Source organism: Manacus vitellinus, unplaced genomic scaffold (genome assembly GCF_001715985.3).
Source record: "Manacus vitellinus isolate BGI_N305 unplaced genomic scaffold, ASM171598v3 scaffold_4_pilon, whole genome shotgun sequence".
Taxonomy (NCBI): domain Eukaryota; kingdom Metazoa; phylum Chordata; class Aves; order Passeriformes; family Pipridae; genus Manacus; species Manacus vitellinus.
The window spans coordinates 42,602,744-42,623,887 of NW_021940604.1; the positions used below are offsets into that span (position 1 = coordinate 42,602,744).

Below are 21,144 nucleotides of genomic sequence, written 5' to 3' on the forward strand. Positions count from 1 at the left end.
GAGTGTGGCTTGAAATTCAGCACCCAGTCACCAGCCACACAGCTTGTGCAGGTGACACTGCGAAAGTGAATTTCAAAGCCTGAATCATCTTCCTAGATACAAATAAATTATTTGGGTATGGCTAACTGTGTCACTTTAAACCTTCAAGGAGAGCATTCCCGGCTCCCTTGAACAACTGGAGCTCAGGACATACTTGACAAAGTGAATGGAAAATATTCACTGCCTTTATTTTTGCATTGGTGGCTCTCTTTAATATATATTTTGCAAACACATTTGTCCTTCTTGAAGATGTGCTGAAGCAAGGTAATTACAGTGGAATAAATATTAAGTTAAAACCACATAGTTATTAAATATACCTGAGGCATTTCTAAATCTTACGTTAGAGAAGAATTCAATATTACTTCTATAATATTCTTTAAAGTGAGAATCAGATCTTAGCCTGGGGTGTGGGGATAAGAGAAAAAAGGTGCAAGTGAATAAAAATAAATTAGCAGATCATTTAATATTTTATCAGGTAGGAGCATACTAGCTGCAGTTTTGTTCAGTCTGGAGTTGTTGTATGGCAATGGCAAGACCGTTGGGTATTACAGCCTGTGTTATTCAAAGCCACTCAGGCCCTCCAGCTCATGCTTGCCAGCTCATTTGTCACATTGTCACATACTGTATGTCTTGGTCTTTTAAGGTGTTGCCCTGAAAGTACTTTTTTCTGTGTTGCGTTAGCTGAGTCCGAAGCAGAGTTATGTTGCTTGCAAAGGAGTGGCATGAGCAAAGTGTTACAAATTAGTCTCACATTTTTAGATGCTTTTGATGGTCAAATGCTATAAAACTCTGTAGTTTCCATTTTTTTAGTGAGACTGAGTAGGTATTCTTAACTGCAATTAGTGAGTGCTATGAGCTATCAACTTGGCAAATTATAAACATTTACAAGTCATAGAATCATAGAATGGTTTGGGTTGGAAGGGACCTTAAAGGTATCTAGTTCCAGCCCTCTTCCCATGGGCAGGACACCTTCCACTAGACCAGGTTGTTGAGGGCCCCATCCAACCTGGCCTTGAGCATTTCCTGGGATCCAAAATTTTTCTTAGCAACCTGTTCAAGTGTCTCACCATCCTCACAGTAAAGAAATACTGATGGGGGGGGGGGAAGTCTCTGAATTAACACAGTGTTAACTATTTCCACCTTGTCAATGTTGTTTTGAAAGACTTTACTCCTCTTCAAATATTTCTTCGCATTACCATCTCAGATCAGCCAAGACCTCATTAAATAATCTTGAGGGATACTTGGTTTTCCTCTCTAAATATAGCAAAAGTAGAAGGTAAGGAGATATACGGAAGAAAGATTGTATTTCCTTGAATTTGGCCTTAGTACAAAGAACAAAAAAACCCCATCCCAGTATATAAAATATAGGGGGGGAGGTAGAAGAACCAGAATTTCATAAAATATGTTGGAGTGCTTTCTCAGGCTGGTTTAATTTTCACAGAGCTGTGTGAGTTTGCATATGTCAATCACTTTAAAGTAATGCTTTGCTTTGATTATGAACGTGACTTGAGAATAAAACTGTTTGCATAGTTCTCAGGATATGTAAATTGATACTTAAATGCTGCTGTAACTATAATTACTTTAATAGCGAAAGGCAAAATCAAGTTAACTAACGAGAGTTTATAATTAGATTAACATAAGCCAGTTGTGATTTAATACAGTGCTGTCTACAAAATTAGATACTATATGAATGTGTTTTAAATCACTTCATTAACACATGGGGACCAAATTACCTGTTGTTATAATTTCCTTGACTGATAAGAAATTTGTGTTTTATGGTACATTTGACAAGTCCACTACCATGCAAGGGAAAGATATATTATTTTTATGGTTGGGCATTCAACCCTAACTTATCCTGGTTCCTGTTGACTTAGAGCTTAACTTTGCAAATATATCATCTGGCAAAGAGAAATCTTTCATCTAATATGAAATCATATTCAGCTTAGTAAGAATAAGATGATGTGCATGGAAGTCCCACTGTATTACAACTCCTTTAGATCTTCCTTTTACATTTCAAACTCTTGAAGTTAGAAAAAAGTTGGTAGGTTGCTGCCAGTTAGCAAAGAGCAGATGGTGTTTATTACTGTGACCAGTAAATTGTGTATCTGTGGGAGTAATAAGCCCAATTAGCCAAATGTTGATTGTGCTTTTAAGTGTTGTAGTCTTGGTACCCATTTCCATACCTGTGCATATGCTCAATATAAACTTCTTTGTGCACTTTGGAAAAACTTCAGTGGTACAATTCTGCAGCCTGAATTGTTAGCATTTGTGTAATTGTTAGCATTTGAGATAATGTCCTGCAAATGAGCCAGTCTTAGACACACAATTCCAAAAATTCCTAATTACTTACTTTGTATTTTATTTTCCCATAAATAGTAAAAGTTGACTACTTCAAACTTGGCTAGAATGAAAGTTAAAAGCCAGGTGGCTTTGTGTTCTGAAGAATCCTCTTCCTCTTAATTCAATGAAATATGACTTCAATATAATGGAAAAATTGTGTTTAGCTCAGCATACTCTGAAGTTTTTAAAAATACTGCTCTCCTTGCAGTTTTCCATTGAGGAGCAGTCAGCCATCAAAGAACTTCCCAACTCTTTAGAGGCAGGGGTTGGCATCAGTCATAACCTCTGACTGGCAACTAGTTTGCTAACATCTGTAACTGCTCCCCAGCATGGGCAAAAGAAACCTGAAAACCATTCCTGTTTTCTCTCAGTCTCCCCCACTGTCCCAGCTGGACTGGCCAAATAGGGATAGCCTTAGGAAAAAGCAGTTTAATCCAAGATGCAGAATAAGAAAGACAAAAGCCAAGGATAAAATGTGACATAGAATCACTGAATGGTTTGGGTTGGAAGGGACCTTAAAGATCACCTAGTTCCAGGCCCCTGCTGGGGGCAGGAACACCTTTCACTAGACCAGGTTGCTCAGAGCCCCATCCAGCCTGGCCTTGAACATTAGGATCCTCTTTGTCATTTCTGAGTTGAAAAAGGAGGGTCGAGCATGGTCTTTCTGTCAGCAGAACCTGTTGCTGCTGTGCTTACTTCAGTAATACCCTTTTTGATAAGATTGCAGTGATTTTAGTGGCAGTACTTTCAGCAGTCACTTCCTCACAATCCAAATAAGCAATAGTAGCTATATACTTTCAATAAGACCTGGTTTGTTTGGGTTTTTTTTTAAGATACTTGACAGCTCTTCAGGGTCAAGATCATGTCTTCCTGTATATATATGCAGTGTCTGGTGGAATGAGTCTCTGGATACTTCTGCAATTAAATAATCATGGCTAGGCTTCGTGAACAAAGATTTGGGAACTAAATAATAAACCGCTTGCAATTAACAACTAGTTAATTGCAGATTTAATAAAGATCCATGACTTTAATTGGTTCCTTGGCTTTTCCTCAATTACCTCACATCAGACTTAAAAAAACCAGAATCACTGAAAGATAAAATACTTGGGTGTCTGACAGATTAGCAGATTATAATAAATAACCCTGCAAATGAACGTATTAGAGAAATAGCCATTCAGATTTTCCTAACTTAAGAAAGTTTAACTGAATAAGGTTATATCGACACCAATTCATTTTTTTTAATCAGAAAATTTATTTTAATTTTCTGGCTCACTTAAATTCTTTTATTTGAATGCCACGACTCGTTACCAAAATTCTGACCGAAAACTGCTAAAAATGAAAAGTGAGGAGATATTTTTCCTATCTCAGTGTGGACTTATATCTGGAAGATTTTTATGTGGAGTTGCTGACCATCTGTTTCATGGAGTTATGCCAAAAATGTATTTTCACTGTAGATTTAGATGCTTGCTATGAGCTAGTAAATAGCCAGACGAGTATTGCAGCATCTTCTTCAAGAACACTACAAATATGAGCACCCAGCACTTTTCAAGCTAAAAAAGGTGTAATAAAAAAATGGTTATTTCTTAAGTAAATCTTCTAGTCACAGTAGTTTTAATAATTCTAACTTTGTTAATCAGATTTAATTTATTCTAGAAATGCTTGCATTGATTTAAACCAGAAATTAATTTGGCCTGGGGTTTTCAAGAATCTGTATTTTACCTTTGAGCGTCTAATTTTGAGTCAATTTTTCTCCCCACAGCCTGACATTGGGTTATTGTTCAAAGCATAACGAAGAGGTGAGACCCATGTCTCCTGACATGCCTTGCTAAAGTACAGCCCTGCAAAGTTCAGTCCTACCAAACAGGTGTCTTGGAAGCTCTTCTCCAGAAACAGCAAACATCATATCACTGCTGTAATAAAAATAATGTTGCATCCTTATCTGGAACACTAAGTTGGTTTTGCAGAAGCCAAAAAGTACCGGATATGGAATGTAGTAAGCAGCTACATATAGAGGGAGACAAATTTGAACTTTGCAGAATCTGTGAGCAATAGAATAGAATAGAATAGAATAGAATAGAATAGAATAGAACAGTTCCCGTTGGAAGGGACCTACAGTGCTCAGTCTAAATGCCTAAACAACTCAGGGCTGAGCAAAAGTTAAAGCATGTTTTTACAGGCATTGTCATGTTTACAAAATACTGACAAAAGTAAAATTTGCATTCATAGTCATCCAGTACTGCCTTAACATGAAGGGAAGTCCTTTGTGCATATCAAAAGATGAGGTACTTTAAAAATAAATGATGTTCTAAATTAAATGAACTGGCAGAAGTCCTAGAAAAGGACCAGAAGAAAACTAATTTATAAGCAGGTCTCAATCGGTAAGGTTTTATTCAGGAGTGAATATTTTTGTCTCCTCCCCTTTCCTTTAGAACAGGGCTGAATTTAGAAAGATTCCTCCCCAACTCACCCACCCGCGCTCCTTCCCATAAATAATGAAAGGATTTTATGAGGATAAGTAGCTCTGAAAAAGGAATGACACTTTGTCTCCCCATGAAGGAACTGATAGCAATGGTGAATAGAACACACTGAGAAATAACAAACCTGTTTCATGTTGTCAAGCCTGGGCTATTTCTGTTTTGCTGCTTCTAGAAGAAATTAATTTCTTCTCCTACTTCAGGGCTTTGTTCTGCTTTATCTTACAACTGGAAACATTTGTCTTATCCCATCCCCTATTTATCTAGGTTTTTTATTGTTATGAACACTGATCTGTGTATAAAACAGAAACAGTCACTGACACAAAGGCTTTTTTGGAATGGTAAATATATTCCTTGTTTCTGCTTATAAAACCCTATTAAATTCGTGTTTATAAATAAGAAATGTTACAGTTGTAGTAGACATATATTTGGGCTACATCAAACAGGGAAGCAAATACTCTTCTAAATGTAAACATGCATTTTATACTAGTCATTGTAGTTAGCTTGAGGCTTGAATGTTAATGCTGTAAACTATGTGTTAGATTTTTTGTACCTATGATTTGCTGTCCTGAGGTAGTAAAAAATTCTTACTAATATTAAATAGTTTTCAATCTTGAAAGAATAGCAGGTTAGAGCTTTATGTTGCAACATAACAGCTAGTAATATTATTCTTTGCTTAATTGGTTACCAGCACTTTTGCCCCTGTGTGCAAAGGGAGGTAGGGAGAAGGATAAGTGTGCTTTTATGGGGGAGCACTTAATCCTGCTATGTAGTGGAGTAACTTCTGATGTACTTCTAATGGTGCCATGTGGCCAGGCAGGTAGGACTGTGTGCGTGAGTGTTCTCAGCCTGAGACTGCTGCTGGCTTTGGGGAGCCCCCTGCCAGACACCCCTCACACCCCACCAGACCTTGCACCCTGTGTCCCAGCTCTCGGGAGGTTCACAGTGTATATCGGCGCACAAAGGCAGATCAGCACTGCCAGCCTACCTCTGTGATGAGTCTTGCTAGAGAACTGACCATGTCTTTGCTTATTCAAAGGCCTGTTTATGACATACTGGGAATAAAGTGAGTCCCATGTAGACAACCAAGGTAAGGATCAATGGTTGATTACAATTCTTCTCAGTAAGAGATGAGGTAGTGACTCAACAGAGTCAACAGCTTCTATCATCCCAGATGTCTCAGACCCATTTGTAGCTGTCAGGGTGAACTCCTCCCAAGAGGGCTCCAGTGCCGGGTGCTAAGGGCATTTAAGTGCATTTAAGTGCAGCTACAGTTTCTCTAGAGCACAAGTTCACTATCTTTGTTTTTCCCATCCTTCATACAACGCGGACACAATAGTGAAGCTGTGTCTGTCTTTGATGCCCACTTCAAAGTTAAAGCTCCTGTAGTGCTTGTCTCCTAGACTATTTGCTTTAACATGCCATAGACAGAAGAAACTTTCCCCTGAATTTGCAACGTGATATAAATCAGATGTTTTGTAAATATCAACTTCAAAATGTGTGTGTGTTTTTAATTTCAATTCTGTAGTCATTGAGGGGCCACCAAGATGATTAGAGGGATGGACCCCCTCTCATAGAGAAGAGGCTGAGAGAATTGGGTTTGTTCAGCCTGGAAAAAAGAAGACTTGGGGTTACGTAGTTGCAGCCTTCCAGTAGGAAGGGAACCTACAAGAAAGATGTAAAGGGACTTTTTACAAGGACATGTAGTGACTGAACAAGGAAGAATGGATTCAAACTAAAAGAGAGTAGGTTTAGATTAGATATTAGGATGAAATTCTTTGCTGTGAAGTTCATGAGGCACTGAAACAGGTTGCCCAGAGAAGCAGGGGCTGCCCCATCCTTGGAAATGATCAAGGCCGGACTGGATGGGACTTTGGGCAACCTGGTCTAGTGAGATGTGTCCCTGCCCATGGCAGGGGTTTGGAACTAGATGGTCTTTAAGATCCCTTCCAACCCAAACCATTCTATAATTCTGCTGATATTGGGCCTTCTGAGAACAACGCTTGACACATATCAAAGGAGGTAGGTTCAAGCATGGCAATGAGAATAAATGCCTGTGGCAATCTTCTTGAGGTGCTGCAGAGCACTTCAGACTATTGCAACATTGTCAGTTGTAGGATATATTTTAAGAACTGGTTAATGCATACATTTTGTTCACAGCACAGGTTATAATTAATCTCTAGCATTTCATAAAAACCATATTTACACTGAGAGACAGACTACCTGTCCTGTGGTCCAGCTTGACAACACCTGGTTAGTTTTAGGGATTCTTTTCTCAGTGTCTTAGCCCAGAACGAGTGAGGTCTGTTGATGTGCAGTGTGTTTTATTGCAAGGGGGTTTAATGATGAACAAATCTGTGATTATATATGTATTCATGCATGGAGCACAACCCTAAGCTTTTGACTAACATAGGCAGATTTTCATTCTAAGAAATTTCATATAATTAATTCTTAAGACTTCTCCATGTTCTGTATACTTTTTGGGTATCTAAATCCTTGGTTTTAAGTATTCATCCCTAGCATATACAGTTGAACAGAATGTCTCACACTGTCAGTAAGTTTTCTTTGTGTGTAAGCACAAAGCTATCCAGACAGATAGCAACAGCACAGTTAGAGGAAAGGGAGGAATTTCTATGTTTCCACATGTGCAGTATAACTTCTGGCTATTTCCATATGAATATTTAAAAAAAAAAGTTTTATGAACAAAACTTTGATGAAAACTGAGAAACTGGAGTGTTGGCTTTGGGCACCTTTACAGTCTGATTGCTTGTAAGGAGTGAAGTGTGAAAGTAATCAGGATGCAGATAAATCTAGTGAAACTGTGTGTATATATAGGTTGGGAAGATGTTGGGGAGACTTGACTGTAGTTCCTGGAAAGGTCTATTGAGCTACATTGTCTGTCAGGTTTTATTTTGCACAGGAGAAGGTTTATTGCACAGTTGTTGACACATGGAGCATCATATGCATTTGATTATAAGTGAAACATCTCCTGCTTTCTTCTGATCATTTTCTTCTGAAGACATGCATCATCTCTCCCAGACAAATTATAGAAAAATCTAAGAAAATAATGTACAAAATCTTTTTCATAAACCAGGAAGGGTTTCTGCAAGAAGACGGAAAGCCTAGGTCATGTTCATAAACAAGATTGAAAAGTTAAGTCTCCTGTAAAAACATCTAGTATCACAACAGTAACCATATTTTTCAAGTGGAAGTCAGTTTGCTCCCCAGCAATGAAAGCTTTCTGTTAATACTCTGTCTTCTATATATCAGTGTTTCTCACCTATCCTCTCCTAATATGACCAGATATTATCCCAGAGACTTAGAGCTACAGTTATTTGGAGAAAATTTGTACACATGGCAGAATTGGATTGGAACTGAGATTGCATTATAAGATCTGCAGTTACAGCTGCTGTACCAGGAGTGTGTTTGTGGGCAAGGCTCATCATTAAATGCAGTCGAACTGCCTGAGTTTCCATGTTTTCCTTCACTGTCTCTGTACTACCTAGGTTGTGTGTGCATGTGTGTGGCTGTAACTGGAGCCTAAGACTTCCAATAGTAAAATTGGTTCTACTCAGGTCCTTGTCCAGCATATCTTAATAAAAAAAAAGGAATGAAGTTGTGTTTCAAATTTCTTACAGTTTGCACTGTTCACTAAAACTTTCTATTTCTTATAGGCTGGTTTTACCTATATGTGAATATAAAGGATATAATTTTTCACAAGTTTTTAAGTCAAATTTACTCTATCAGTAGTTTCAGAGTTTGGGGAGTTTTGTGATTATAGATGGTACTGAGGATAGCCAGTGGTCCCAAACTGACACTGGTAATACCAGGCACAACAGTAGAATGGCTGCTATAGTGCCCTGGCTTTTCTTCAACTTTAAACAAAACCAAACTAAGAGCAATTCAGTTTTTCAGTTGTAAATAACTGCTTGCTTCCTGATATGTGTTTTGTAGATAGTGGATGAAATGTGAGTGCCTGTCTGCTGTATAATCAATAGAATTAAAATCCCCAGCCACTTATTTCCTGTGAAGTGATTAAAATCCACTTAGTACATAACATAGTTTGTGCTGGCCATACCACTCCTTTGCAGCAATATGTCAAAGTAATGATTAGACAGTTTATGAAGTACTTAAATATAAATGGTCAACATAAATCTTCATAGAGTGTATTTTAATAGTTTTATTCCATTCAGGGAACAAACATACTCAAGCTTTGGCTGGCCTCCTCGTAATTTCCTCCAAACTTACATACCATTATAGCTCTTTCAGCTTTCAACGGGCAGCTTTTCTTAATACTAAGAGACATTAAAACGATACAGTAGGACATGGTTCTTGCCTGATTGGTGAGGTATAAGTGGCACAAAAGATTTGGTGTCGTAAGTAGTGGCATCCCCCATTTCTGCGTATAAAGGAGTCCCTACAGAGGAACAAAAGCTTTGCTCTTTGCTCAGCCATCTCTGAAAAATCTCCGTGTACATGGGATATGTCATTTTTGAAATCTTACTTCCATCAATAGTTTAAGTCTACAGTCTGTTATTAAAGTCAAAATTCAGTCCTTGACATTTCTTTTTCAGTCTTTTTTTTTATTTTCATACAAAATTTAATAATCAATTTGAAGCCAACAACAACTTCTAAGCCAAGTTTTCCCTGGCAGAAGCATAGCTACTATAGTTTGAAGACATAGGATTGTTGATACCTTGGTAGCGACATCATCTCTAAATCCTACCCCATTTTGAAGAGTTGATAACTTTTATTAAGTCAACAGGTAGAGTTGGAAAAAAGTACAAGCACACAAGCTTGAAAAATCTGGTTTTGGAGTTTCAAAGCTTGCTGGATTTTCATGCACTTACTACTTCCCCCATAGACACGTTATCTTGCAGAAATCAGTTATTTTGGTTTAGGTGGCAGTAGATTTCACCTTATGTATTTATTTTTCCTGTGATTACATAAGATTTTATTAGATAGTCTAACCAATATTTGAAGGAAGTGATTTGTAATTAAGACACTGGACTGAAAGCCAGCTTGGGGTTTGGGGTATCTGGTGTGATTCAGAGCTTGGGTGTTACTAACATAGCTGATGCATTTTGTGTTGTTACATTCTTCTGACTAAAGTGGAAACAAGAATATTTCTCCATTTTTTCCATTTTGAAAACAGAAGGTAATGCAAAACAAGATATAACGTCTTTTTAGACATTTGTGAGTATTTTGGTCAGCAGCATATTCCTCGTTTGTATTTCTTATTGTCATGTTCTTTGTCTCTGAAAAAAACTCAAGGAAGTCCTGATACAATTACACTCCTTCTTCCTTGGCTAGGCTTATTTTTTGGTGAAAGTTGTAAGATCAGAATACTGCCTCTTCAGATTTGAACATAATTTAGAAACATGGTAAGCAAGTGCTGACGATTCCCAGTCAACTTCCAAAGACAACATACCGTAGAATTTTTAAAAGATGTTGGAAATAATAAAAAATAATAAATTGAAGAGACTGTTAGTTACAGAATAAACAAATTACTGAATAAACTCACCCCTTTTTGATAGTTTGTGTCAACATAACATTAACACCTCATTTATTTTTTGTTCTGTCCTCTGATTTTCATGTAGACATGTCTTCATACAGAAAAAACAGTGGTTTATGTGTCACATCAAGTCTGCAGTGCTTAAGAACATTAGCAGTGTGGCAGGCAAAGCCCAGTGTTCTACAAAATCCTCTCAGAAAATGCCCATGAATATCTACTGTGATCTATTGACTGTGATTTGTTCTGGTATTGGCAAAACAGATATTTGAACTGATACACAAAACAATGCTTATTTTAAACTCAATGTGCGAAGCACCAATTCCTAAAAATCCACGTAAAGCTCTAAGTTTTCAGAATATATTACTTGCCAATAAAGCTGGCTGACCTGGGAAAAAACTTACGCATTCACTGCATTTCACTGGGACCATCTCATGAGTAAATTTCTTGTTTAGCAGTTGCTAAACCTAAGCAGCCACTGGCCTGTTAGTCCTAGAGAGAAGCCTCCTGGGGTTCAAATAAACTGTGAATACTTTTACTGTTTTTCACACTAGATAAGAGGATACCTTGGTTCTCCAGTCTTGTATCCCATGAATTAGGCTCAGAGCTAAGTAGAAGTATTTATTTTAAAGGAAAGTAAAATTTTCTTTTTTAATCCATTTGTTTTTAAAGATTTATTAAATTTTTGGAAAATTACCTGTTGGTCTAAAAGAGTTCTCTTATTTGCTTTGTAGTTCAATTTTGTTGGGAAGTTGCTTGGACCAAGAGGAAACTCTTTAAAGAGGTTACAAGAAGAAACAGGTGCAAAAATGTCCATCCTGGGAAAAGGATCCATGAGGGATAAAGCTAAGGTACTGTGTCTGGATTCTGGTTGCAATTAGTGTTGAAACATATGTTGCTTTAGGTTTTATACTTAGATTGCCTGTCTACTTAGTAATGACTCAATTAAAAGACCTATAATAGACTCCGACTCCATGGTTAGTTTGTTTTTTACCAAGTTACATCAATTGCTTAAATATAATTTTTCTCTTACTATGCCAACCTTGCTTAGATCTCCACATTGCTATATTACCATTGTTATTTAAATAATTCACCTAAAAGAGAAACCAGCTTAAAGTTCACTTGTTCTGAGAGAAGTCTGTTTTTCCTGAGAAAGTACAGCTTGTATACATTACTCCTGTAATATTGGTATACATAAATAGGTTTTCTCTTTTTTTCTGTTTCTTTAGAGATCAGATTTTTAAAAAATATTGGCTATTTATCCAGGACATAGTTCTAAAATAAGATTAAAAAGTGGATGTTTTGCTTAAATGTGTATAAAAATACACTGTAGATAAAAGAAAAAAAAAAGCAGTTTTGGAATCACAGCCTGGTTAATGCACCTGAGTAATAATTTGCAGGTAAGTGTTGCCCTTCAGCCACCTCCCCCCACTTTATATACTGAGCATGATGTTCTGTGGTATGGAATACCCCTTTGGCCAGTTTGGGTCCTGGCTGTGCTCCCTCCTGTCTTCTTGTGCAGCTCCTCACTGGCAGAGCACAGGAAACTGGAAAGTCCTTGACTAAGCACTACTTAGCAACAACCCAAATATTAGTTTGTTATCAATATTACTCTCGTACTAAATCCCAAACACAATAGGGTACCAGCCTCTAGGAAAAAAATTAACTATCCTAACCCAAACCAGGACATTAAGGAACTTCATTTATATATGATCCAAAGAACAAGTACTATTTGTATTGTGATGTCTTCCTTTACATTCTGTAGAAGAGCAGTCAACACAGAAATAATGACTGCTAATTTCACTATATTTTAACTGTATATGGCTTTCAGTAATTTTGAGAAGTATTTTGCTTTCCTGTCTGTTGCCTCTGTCATTCATCTCTCTAGCTAAAATAATGAAAGCAATAACATGCCAGAATAAAGAAAAAACTAATCAAAATTTTATGGTTGGCATTATTTGGTCTTGGTAATGTGTATCAGCAGTCACATAGGCATTATGAGGTCTCCAATTGCAATATTGAAAAAATCCACAAAACAGACAAATTAGGCACATGGAACGTATTTCATTTTTTCAGAGTTTTCTTTGTGACATTGACCACAGTGACAATTCAGTTACAATTATAAGATAAATCTTGAATAAGCTACCGATTTTTTTCCAGGTATGGACAGGTAAAATATTTTAATTACTTCTGGCTAACTTGTGGAATCATAAAAAATGTTTCCTTGGATAAGTGAATGCATGTGCTGCTAAGTAGCAATAATTTGCACCAGTACTACATCTGCCAGCTCTATTCTCAGCCACCCACTCAGATTATTATTGCCAAGAGCAGCAATTGTCCAAACAGAGGAGTGTAAAGATGTTTAAACACACATTATTAGATAGACTAAGTCTTCTGATTTTGAGATTGGTCACTCTTCTGATCATATAATTTGAATTTCATCTCATGATAATGCAGACTTCCAGTGTGACTGTTGTTACATTCACTCATGAGTATGTCATCAAAAACATAATTTAGGGTATATTTTTTTCCTCTTCATAGAGTATTTATTCCTTAAGAATAGTCTGAAGTTGAGTATGAACTTCATGGAAACTCATTCATATGAGAGTGGTGTAAAAAATTAAGTTCTAGAGTAAAATGGCATTAAATATAGCAGTCATGAAAGCAACTTTTGTAGAGAAGGGCTTATAAGTGACTTATCTTAATCCAATTTAGACATTACTGACTCAAAAGAAAACAAAATTCCCATGCAATTACAATGAGAGATAGGGATTATCTGATCCATGTACATCATTGTTACCAGTTGTAAGCAAAAATGTGTGAGAATGATCTTGGGATGGGTAATAATTACAATTAGCATTTCAGAGAGGCTGTTCTAATTTGAAATAGTGGTAAAATGTAGAGAAAATAAGTTTGACTGTGAGCATAAATAATGGTGTGAATTGCTATATTGCTAAGCAAAATACAACTTACTCTGGTTAAAATTATTTTCTTGTCAGAAAACAAGCCAACTAGTCTCATTTTTGCAGTACTTTTTTCCTGATTTAAATGCAAATTACCAAATTCTGGAGGCTTTTTGCAGTTATTTTGTACCATATGAGAAATCAGGTTATGTATATTGGCTGATGAATCTTTGTTTTGGAGGAATATTCAAAAAAAATCTCTGTCATTTCTCTCTGTAAACTAGAATTTCCTTAAGGCTGAATCGTAATAGTCCCCTCCAGTCCAGTGCAACTGGATGCTGAGCTGCATCAGAGCAGCAGAAACAGAATTTCTGCTGGAAAGTATTAAATACATTATGCCCTCAAGCTCTAGAAGCTGAAGTGTTCAAAAACAACAGATCCGCTGATACGAGGCTTTTCAGTGCCAGAATAACAATAGGGAAGTGCTTGGCTCAACAGTGAACCACTCTGGCCATAATCAGTAATTTTTGTCATATGAAAGGGCAGTTTCTGTGTCTGGGAAGCTGCCTCTGTCAAGGGAGATATATCTGCTTTTCAGAATTTCCTTATCTTTTTTTAAAGAAATCTGTGGGTAAATTTTAGAGACTAAATTATTTAGGCTGTTCTTTCCAGAGCCACAGGGAATGCTTGTTGAGTGACTTGAGATTTCTGCGTATCCGCTGTGCTTACGGTGTCGGAACAGGACAGATTAATTTGAAAAGGCAATGCAACTTACTTAAAATGTATATTATGAACAGCTCTAATTATGCAAAAATACCACAGAGCTAATGTATGTGTCACAGAAAGTTGTGTTAGAAATTATTGAAGAGATGCTGAAGTATAACTGCATCAGTTTTGTGCAATGTTATCTGGGGTATAAGGAAAACTTATGATTCTTCCAGAGTGGCTAATGTGAGTACTTAAATCTCTGTGCTGAAGTTAATGCCACTTGCTCAACAGAAATTTAGTGTTCCATAACAGGAGAAAGATCCTACGGTATTCTGACAGGAAAGACAAGCACTGTCATGAAATGTGAAAGTCCATCCACTAGGCATAGCAGATGCTGCTGCTGCCTTTTAAATACTTCTTACCTTTGATTTGGCATGCAAAAATGTAGCTAAAATTTGAAGTCTTTATTAGCTGAAGAACTACTCTGTATTTTTAAATCATAGAGAAGGGATTGTTCAATATAATGAGCATAGCCATGACCACTGAGAATTGTGCCCAGTGTGAGGGCACAGCCATTTTCTAATGTGTTTTTGGAACAGGTTGAGCTCTCACTGTCTTGCTGGTTTATATGCTACCACTAAAGGTTGTCTTCCCTGTAGTAATATAGTATTATAAATATGCAAATACATTTTTCAGAACAGGTAGTGATGACATTAAGCATAGTCATGTTGATTTGCTTAGCTCTTGGTTCTTTTCCATTTCTTTTTCTTCTTTTTGCAAACAGCATGGGAGGTGATTGTAAAGTTAAACAATCAAACTGAAGTGACAGGAGAAATCTCATTACAACTGGAATGAATTGATTGCTTTCATACACAGATGCAGATTTTCTCCTTTTCAACCATGCAATGAATGTTTTTCACTGTGCCATTAAAAAAAATAAGATGCATACAGGGTCTGGAATAGCTTTTTGTTACATGAATTATAGCAGCAAGAGCATGGATTCTCTTTTAAAGAATCAGAAAAATATGTAGCAATGTTTCTTAAACACTTATACTTCTTTAGCTAGTTACCTGCCTGTGTCAGAATAGAACAGAGTCTTGGGGCTTGCACCATTTCTCCATACTCCCTAATTTTAGATTATTTATGTGAGTGATATTTTTTACATAATATGCATAATCTGATGTTTGTGTTTTTTGAACTTCAGAACATCATATCTGAGAAAGCAAAATGGCAATGATTTCATGCAGATGAGAGTGAAATGAAAATTTTTGTAGGAAAACCAAGAACATTTAGGGCCAGAGATAAAATACCACACTGGTGTCATTAGAACTGCTTTTAAGAGCTGCATGACTGAAGATTGCTGGAGCTTGGGGAGAGTATATGGGAAGAGTCAAAAACATACTCCCCTCCTTCCATGTTTCTCTAAGAACCCTCTAGTGACTGGACAGAAAATACTGCTCAAAGGGGCACTGGAACCTCACCCTTAATAACGTGTGAGAACAGATCAACAGCACCAACCATGGTCCAGCTGTGGTATTTGCCTGCAACATGACATCCTTGCTTTTTGTTACAGTTTTTTCCAGAGGTGAGCTGTCCAGAGTAGATGAGACAGGATATGGTGAGACTTACCTAGAATGCCTCTATGTATCATTATACCACTAATTAATTGGTATGGATAGTGCTAGTAAAAGAGAGCAAATGAAGGCCAGAATAATAACTGAAATGGTGAATGAGGCATAGAATAAGCAAAAATGTGTTGAAAAAGGGAAGAGGACTGGCTTGAAAGAAAACCAAATGGTAGGAATAAATCCTTCACAGAAGAAAAACTCTTCCTTTTACAGAATTTTATCTTTTGTCTTTCTCATTGCATGTGTAACTTTATGATGAGAACGTTCAAAGTAAAAGATGATAGAAATTTTCCAGTGAACACAAAATTATATAGAAAAGAGGTGTTTGGAGGCTTCAAAATTCTTGAACAAAGAAAGGTTGTGAGAGAAATGTTGAATGTGTGCAAGTGTTGTAGGTGAAAATTTTTAGGGTAAAATGTTTGTGCTTTCTTTTTTTATTTGAACAAACAGTTTTATTGAAAAATTAACCTAGGTGATTATGTTTGAGAGAGCAGAATAATATAAGAACAATAGAATGTTTTGATTTTGATTTGAGAACATTGTGTTACCCAGAGAAAGATTTTTGGTTACTTTCATTTTGTTAAAAAAATGAAAAATGGATTTTTAACCTGCTTATCTTTCCCTGAAAGCTCATTGTTCATCACCTGTGAAACACTTGCAACACATATAAGTTATTTAAGCTGAAGAGGCTCATACTGTCCTTGCAGAAGTCGCACACAACCCCAAACATAGTTTTGAATCACATTTTGCGTACATAAAGCAGAATTTGGAAATTAATGTATGTCCTGATAACAAGATTCTATATTAGACAAAAGAAAACTAAAACATCAGTTACTACAGTAGCACATGTGGTGTCAACCACACATGAAGGAAAATGTAAGTCATAGTGCCTGCATTAAATCTTCTGAATACTGATGTATAGTTGCCATCCCAATTTAAAGCCTTTTTGCCTAGAGAAATTCTGTCAACACCAATTCCTGTTTCGCACACTTTCTGTTTATTACCCATTTCTCTCATTGCTTAAACTTCCACTTACTTATGTCTTTTGTCCTGGCTATTGGAAGGTTGCTGTTATTAAAGATTCCTGTTGCTTTTCTATAAAACATGAAAAGTTAGAGAACAAACTTCCACTGCAGCTTTGAAAAATCACATAAACTACTTGTCTGTGACTGTGTTTATCAGCTGAGTGAACTTTTAGCTTCCTCCTTCTTCAAGTTTCAGTTGATGTTAAAACAAGTTGTCAAGGAAAGTAGGTTCCATCGCAGAAGAGTTAGTTGCAGTTAAGCTGTCTATCTACCTTTCATTAATCTGTGGGTTAGATACTTTCCAAAGAAGGACTACTGCCACTGGACAACAGCTTGTCCCATTAAACAGAATTTGTTGCACTGCCTTTTCTTTTTAAAAAATTCCAAGTGTTAAGAACTTGTTTGCAACTAAAAAGATCTGAAATCAGCACACAGAGAATCTACTGATATTCAATTATTAGCATATTGGCTTTAGGGTGGTTTTTAACAGCTGTATTATGTGAGTACCTTAAAAAACATTTTGAAAATATGAAATAGTTGCAGTGCACACTGGTCTGTTCCCGGCAAATACTAAGGGCCCTGAGTTCAGTCCTGCAACCTTTAAATAAATGCTTAAATATCTTACAGGATTAAGTCCATATATATAATGTGAATAGCACCCAATAGCTTATTGGTTTGAAGCACAACATGTTTTTTCATTAGATCATGTCTAACACGGGTGTAGTATCCCAATAGCAGAGAGTTGATTCTCTGATAAGATTCTCCTGACTTCGTTGGTTTTTCAAGAAGATTATAAATAGTTGCTAATCTAACCCACAAAGGAAGAAAAAAGCTGCAGGTTTTGTCTAGCAGAAGTTGTGATCCAAGTATTGCATTATATTCTTTCCCAATCCTATTGCTTTACTTGAATATGAGATCAAAAGTTTATCTTTAATGTCCAGAGTTTTAAAAGGCTTTGAGTGTTACTGCATGTTGTAATGTTTAAGCTCATGCAGTATGGTTACATATGTTTTTTAGCAAGCGAGAGTGTCAGCATTCTCAAAAAGAATAAGAAATTACAAAAAAAAATTAGGAAGTTAAAAAAATGTGCCAACCAAAAATCACCTAGTTGTCTGTTGCACCAGGTTTTACACTGATGCCACTGCAGTCATGCTTGTAAGGTTGCTTGCTCTGGTTTATGGATTATGGTAGTTTAGCCCATTGTGTTGCCATGAGTTTTCAGCTCTTATAGTTGGAGATACAAATTTGGTAATTCCTATAAAAGGTCTATTTTAGTTTAAAACAGAACCTGTAGGTTTACTTCCAGTCTGCTGGGAATTTTGATTTGGACTTTATGCAAAATCCCTGAAATTTTAGTTTCTTAGGTAAGTTTGTTTCTCTTTCTGTTCCCTTGAACTCCTTTATCATCTTCAGCTGTAAAACCTCTAAGGGAAAGGTAGAGCAATGTGCAGCATTGCATTAGAAGAGTAGCATCCAGAAGCATAAATAGCTAATTTTAAATCACTAGTTGGTGCTCGCCCATTTCATCTTTTTCTGTTAAATTTTTCTGTAACAGCTTGCAGCCATTTTGGTCCACAAACAGGTCTTTGACCTGAGCAGGATTAGGCCCTCAGCACACCTTCAAGATGTGAGCAGAAGTTAGAGCAGCACACTGCTTCTGATGCAACACATTTTTTTCGTCTTCCTCAATCTCTTGAGCTTCCTGATAGGAACTGCTGTGAAAATGCAAGGAAAAGGAAACAAACAAAAAGCAGACCAACCCATATTTTGAAACTGAAATCTTTCAAGGATCATTTGCAAAATTCTACTGCAATCTGCATTCTCCCAGATTTTCCCTTAGGTGAGCATGTCAAAAGGTACCAAAGGCTTTAATACTCTAGAACTAGGTTTTACCTGAAAAACCATTCCAAAGAAAATACTTTCTCCTTATATCCTGAAAACATAAATCTGGATTAAAAGAAGACATCGTCTTTATCACTGTTTCCTCCTGTGTTACTCATATTCTAGCAACTTTTACCTACTCAACAACCCCAGTTTATTTGCAAAATACCTCTGAGTATCACCTCTAGTGAGTTGTAAAGTCCTTTTTGCCCTGATGTTGGAGGGAGTTGAGGTAGATACAGATCACAAACAATATTTCTTAGAATAGCTTCTATTCTATAAACTTCTACGAATTCTATTAAGTATTTCTGGTTTTTAGGTTTTTGCTAATAGCAGATAACTTCTCACAGTATATGTACTTATTCGGTCTCACATCTGAATTGTACTCTCATGATAACCTGGTTAGAGCAACATTTGGGAGGACAATTCCAATTATAGACTCAGAAGATAGAGGGAAATACTGGCAGGTCAGTGATAGGTGTTCAGAAAGTCTGTCATTGGGTCCTTTATTTCATCAGAGGTATATGTGACCCATACCCTTCATCTGCATATAGCAGTTGTCTTGGAGATGGGCCGAGTTATGAACCCATGTGGGCACCAGTGTGTGCTGGTTCCCCAGGACCAGTAGTCTCCAGGGCTTATCAGTCCTTGGGAAGCTTTTATGTGCCACCTTCTCAGCACATACTTTGCGTTTCTTTGTATTTTTTCTTTTTTTTCTTGAAACTATGTTTCCATCTAAACAGGTGCCTATACAATCAGTTCATGAAAACTCACATGGATGAGACTTTCATGAGAAATGTTTTCATTGCTTCTCTTAGGTGTCTCATCATGTCCACACGTTGTCTGACCCCTCTTATGTTTCACCAGCTCTTCAGATCTGTGCAAATCAACTTGTTTCCAGAAGGCTGTTCCTTCTCTTTCCTCCTGGAAGACTTCATGTTACCCAGAGTGCAACACCTAGAAAAAAAGGAGTCTTCATTTCTGCTTCCCAGTCACATCCTTTTAACTAAATTTTTGTATTTTAATATCACAGTAAACTGAGTGCTTTCAGTCATATATCTTCCCTCTGACACAGAAAGAATGCGCTTATTCAGCGAGCATCTTTGTGGTTGGGGGAGTCATAAACCTCTTCCTTTTTTGTCATATCCCTGCATATTTTGTTTTTTATACCCCTTTTCTCTTTGTTCTCTATGGGAATCTGGTCTTTCCCAAGATGATTTCTGGCACCACATTCCTGGCAGACAGGAGCGTCTTTTGTTTGATAGTTTTTGCAATTTCCATTAATTACCTACCTGTCTGACTTGCTGGCTAAGGTTGAATCAAGCTCTAAAATGAGGCCATTGAGCTAAGACAGAGTTAAGTGGCCTTACTGGGATAAATTCTTCCCTTCCTGGTATTCAAATGGTCCTGTCTGCATACCTAATCCAGGAGATGCCTTCTGATAGATAGTCCTGTTATCTATCAGAAAAGTTATTTATATTAACAGGCATCTCCCAGTAACTTTGAGTTTAGAACCTGGCTAGAAAGAGCCTGTTATCCTTCAATTTATGCAGTTTCAAATGATCTGCAACAGAGTAGCCCTTGGCTTTTTCAGTTTGTGCTACAAAATTTTGGAGAAGTCCATTTGTTTCCATTTCTGTCAAATTTCTTTCTCTCTTAGCTGTACGAATTTTTCCTTCTTGAGGTGGTTGGTTATATTTATGTCAGATTTAAGATGCTTTCTCTGACTTTCCCTCTCTAAATTTTAGAATTCATTTAAGTACACAGTCGGTCTTGCTGCAGAGAAAACACTCTTTTATCCAGTTTCTCTTAGGTTAAGGACAGGTCTTCTTTGTTGTGGCTGGATAGCTTAACCAATTTGACCTTGCTTAGAGGAGTTTGGCTTGGGGGAAGCTTTTTGAACTCTTTGTTATCTGTATGTATATGTGGAGAGAGAGAAAAAGATGTGCGTGTGTGTGTGTGTGTGTGTGTGTGTGTGTGTGTGTGTGTGTGTGTGTGTGATACAGGTGTATATCATGATTGAGCATAAGTCTCTCTATATTAGCCAGTTCCTTCTGTTTTCTCCTACACAGTGACTAGGGATGTCTATCTCTTATCAACAATTTGAAATTCCAGTGCTATTTATTCTTCAATTCCTGTATCCCCAAAAGATGCATAATCACTTCCAAAGTTTCAAGATTGATTTGTAACCCCATTTTTTAAATGTTTTTACAGATTGGTAGGAAATTTCTAATGGTTGACATCACTTCCATTTTAAAAGGAGTTGACATATTTCCATTTTAAAAGAAGTACAGCTGAAGTAACATTACTTTCAGATTAGTGCCAAATTAGTCAACAGTGTTACTTTGATATAAAACTTACTGTCTTCTCAAGTCATACTTGAATAAGTCTCCAGATTATTCCATGTCCTAAATAGGGATGATGTGTCACCTTTTTTTTTGTTCTGAGTTTCATGCAGCATGTAAAGAAAAAGCATAAATACCACACAGTCCTTTATATCGGAAAAAGATATCAGTATCAGTCTAGATCCTCAAACCCACCAAATTGCTCTTGCCTGCCCGTATATGAGGCAGTGCAACTCCTTGTCTCTTCAACTGTGACTTCTTGAGTCTCCCAAGATCTAGAAAAATATTT

At 36.9% G+C, this 21,144-nt stretch overlaps 1 protein-coding gene across 12 annotated transcripts in view; it reads left to right on the forward strand.

Annotated features, from left to right (window-relative positions):
- The window catches only part of KHDRBS2 (KH RNA binding domain containing, signal transduction associated 2), a 335,422-nt gene that overhangs the window by 96,669 nt on the left and 217,609 nt on the right, over nt 1-21,144 (forward strand). For all 12 annotated transcript variants that reach the window (XR_003916117.1, XR_003916120.1, XR_003916125.1 and 9 more), the window contains exon 4: nt 11,100-11,216. Coding sequence is in view for 2 of the 12 variants with exons in the window: in XM_029962857.1 (XP_029818717.1) it covers nt 11,100-11,216 (117 nt within the window). In the remaining 10 variants the exon portion in view is untranslated. The remainder of the gene's footprint in view (nt 1-11,099; nt 11,217-21,144) is intronic.